Source organism: Culicoides brevitarsis, chromosome 1 (assembly GCF_036172545.1).
Source record: "Culicoides brevitarsis isolate CSIRO-B50_1 chromosome 1, AGI_CSIRO_Cbre_v1, whole genome shotgun sequence".
Lineage (NCBI taxonomy): Eukaryota > Metazoa > Arthropoda > Insecta > Diptera > Ceratopogonidae > Culicoides > Culicoides brevitarsis.
In genome coordinates, this window is record NC_087085.1 from 36,930,347 (window position 1) to 36,933,918 (window position 3,572).

The 3,572-nt window shown below is 34.1% G+C and overlaps 1 protein-coding gene across 1 annotated transcript; it reads right to left on the bottom strand.

Annotated features, from left to right (window-relative positions):
* On the bottom strand, nucleotides 1-2,511 carry LOC134836590 (uncharacterized). The gene has a single exon (XM_063851786.1). It carries the CDS (start codon nucleotides 2,247-2,249, stop codon nucleotides 624-626), a length of 1,626 nt encoding a protein of 541 aa, XP_063707856.1. The 5' UTR covers nucleotides 2,250-2,511; the 3' UTR covers nucleotides 1-623.
* Nucleotides 2,512-3,572: the final 1,061 nt, after the last annotated feature.

Sequence of the window (3,572 nt, forward strand, 5' to 3'; positions counted from 1 at the left end):
ACATAATATTGCTCCTAATATTTTTTTGATTCTTAAAAATTTACAAATCTTATATTTACAATTTATTACAAAAAAAATTTTTTTTTGAACCTGACTTTTGATTGTCAATTTTGATATTTTGATCCCTTATCTGATTTGTCTGATCTTAAAAACTATTTTAATATGGCGTCTTTTTAATTTTAAATAACTTTTCTGCCGAAACAAATTCCAATGTGGTGACGTTTTATATTTATCTTGTTGCGAAATATTTTTTTAAAACTAAATTCCAGCAGAATCTAATCTGTTATTAAGTTTTCTATCGCTTCTTATCAAGATTATGACGTTTTAATTATACATCTATGCTATGCGGGAATTTATCTCGGCAGAGAATATTTTTTTTAAATATATTTCTATTGATTGCTTATTATTTGAAGGTACTAATTATTAATTTTTTAGACGTTAATTAATTATTTTTTTTTTATAAGAATAATTTTTTGCTGCTTTTGTCAAGTCTTTTCTTATTTTTAAATTATTTTACGTTTTTTAATATTAATTTTAATTTATCACATTTTTTTTAACTTAAAAATTAATATTTTAATACGAATATTTTTTTTTTTTAGAAAAAATTTTCACTCTGACGAAACTTACGCATAAATCATCGTAGAATTCCTCGTTGTCGAGTGAAAATGGTTGTCCATGTCTTGCAATTTGAAGGCAATACTGTACGCCGTTGGCGGCGATTCGTCGCTGTAAATGGAAGAAGTCGAACTTTCATATCCCGATACGGGACTCGATTGCGGTGGGTGATGAACATAAGGCACTTCGCAATATGGGCTCATGGTATATGGCGGACTCGCCGTGTAATTCGACGAGTTTGGGCTAAATTGACTTTCGGGCGTACGATACGAAGACGAAGAAGACTCGTATTGACTGAAGGCCGAATGATTGTTCCAAATGATCGCGTCTTTCTGACGATGAAGTCCATCGTCAGAGCTTGTGAAGTTTTTTTTAAACCCCTCTGATTTTTCGGCGTCATCTTCCAACAAGTACGGCTTGAAGAGTTTCGGTGTTTTTGCCGGCGGTGTTGCATCTTCGTCGTTTTCATCGTCGAGTTTGCGTTTTTTGCATGTCAAATCGATCGCGTCAGTTGCAAGTTGAGCTGTGACGGATGTTTCGTTGTTCGCGATATTCACCCATTTCGCGTCGTATGGCGACGGTGTCCTACTTTCGGCGCTAATAATACGTTTGAGATGCTGCGGCATTGACAAATCGATCGCAGATTCGTCGGAAAGTTTCACTTCGCCCTCGGATTTGACAGTTGGCGAGGGTGTGGGGTACACGGGGATGGGCAGAGGTGTCGCTGAGGGCACGGGAGTCGGATAATAATGCGGATCAGCAGCGAGGAAGGACGTCGTTGGAAGCATTGGCACAGGTAAATGAGGTTCAGGCTTGATAACTCCCATGTAAGAGGCAGCTGCTGGGGGACTCACAAAAGCGGGATACGCGGCAGAGCCATTTCGGAGCCCGTTAAAGTGCGCGAGATTCGAGAGACTTGCTGACGACGACGACGCAGACTCGTATTCGTAGACGTTTGATGGTGTAGGTGCCATGCGATGATGTTGATGATGATGATGATGATGCGGATGATGGTATGGATGGTGTGCGAATGAAATAGCCGGTTGATCGACGCCGTATGCGAGAACGGGCGAAATAAAGCCACCACCGCTGCCATTCGTTAAAGTCGTGCCGTTGCTGCTGTTGCTGTACGGATGTGTCTTGAATTTCGTTGCTGAAGAATTTTTATGCGCTCCGTTGTGATTATTGCTGCCAACGACGACGCGATGTCTAGTTATTGCAGTGTCGGTCGTTGCAGAAATTATTTTCATCATTTCAGAGTTATTGTTGTTGTTGTTGTTGTTATTATTATTATTAAGTAGAATTTGCTTAGTACTATTGTTGTTGTTGTGAAATTGATGATGATTGGCACTGTTTGCGACGACGCTCCGCAAATTATTCTCGACTTGCAGCCACTTTTGGATCTGGCGACGATGAATTCCGTATTTTCGTGCCGTCGCTCGCTGATTTCCCTTGCAATCGTTGTCGTTGCGATACGATTCGAGCACTTGCAACTTGAATTGCGGCGTGAAAATTCGACGCGAACCCATTTTCGTGGCGGCAGGTTTCGCAGTTTGTTCCATTCCTTGAAAATTTTTCGGCTTGCTATTGCACTCAATTTCACTTTTTATTACTGTATTAAGTCCATGCGCCATTTTTCGCTTTAATCACAAATTTTTACTTTATTTTTTTTTTCTTGCTTCACTGTGTGCTCATATTTTTTTTTCTTTATCTTTTCTTCTTACATTCACAATTTTTTCAAGTTTTTATTTTTTATTCACTTCTTTTTATTTTTTTTGTGTTTGTTCAAATAAATCGCTAATATTTTTACGACAAAAAATTGCAACTTATAAAATTTCACAAAATAAGCGAATTGAAAAATGATAAAAGTACAGAAAAAAATATTTTAAGAATTATCCGTTCACAATTTTAGAGTGTGTTACATTTGAGACCTCATTCTATTATAAACTGACTTGAATGAAAACTATAATGTAACATATCTTTTTCGTCGGTCGTTTCTCACGCACACACTGACACTGACGCTGCTCCGTACAACGAAACGACGATCAAGTGCTCGAAACCGAGCTGAGAGACCGAGAGAATGTATTGCTGTCTCTCTCGGGCCAAGAAGTGCAGTGCAACGCATGCAATACACGACACACAGGTTTTTTTTTCTTCAATTTTTTCGTTACGCCCACAGTCTAACATCCGTTCGTGGCAGCTTTTGTAGACTCATCGACTCTTGATAACTCGAGTACGAGTGTTAAACCTGTTTCTTTATTTTATAATTTTTTTTTGCTCAGGTATGAGACGGTCTGTAGAAACACACCTTCTTCTTCAAATCTACATATCAATACATGATTTTGTACTTTAGTTGTGCCTTCTTGCTTCGTTTCGTTTCGTTCGCTACATGAATAAAGTTTTTAAATTGAAAAACGAAGAAAAAATTCTTGGCAGTGATGGATGGGGGAGTTTTAAGGGGATCCATGTTTATTTTTTTATTGCATAATTAAAATTAAATTAAAATTAATTTACTTTTTTTTATTTAAAAAATATTCAGAATTTATTTTTAAATTAATTTTAATTTTTTTATTTAATTGATCTCTTAGTTAAAAAATTATTTAATTTTTATTTTAATTTAATTTAATTTTTTTTATTTCTTTTTATTTTTAAATTTATTTTAAGTTTTTATTAATTTTTAAAATTAATTTGAATTTAATTTAATTTTTAAAATTTTATTTCAATCGTTTTTTATTAATTTTTAAAATTTTATTTATTTTCAAAAATTTTTATTTAATTTAATTTTATTTTAAATAATAATTTTATCAATTAAAAAAAATTATTTGAAAAAAGAAAGAAGGTGAAAAAATGATTAAAAATAAACTGAATTAATGAAATGTTTAAAAAGCCATTTTAAAACTTTAAGAAGAATCTGAGAAAAAAATAATCAAAATTTCTTGAAAACTGAAAAAAAATAT

Excerpts from the sequence above, each read along its gene's own strand:
- LOC134836590 (XM_063851786.1), bottom strand. The coding sequence starts at position 2,249 with ATGGCGCATGGACTTAATACAGTAATAAAAAGTGAAATTGAGTGCAAT.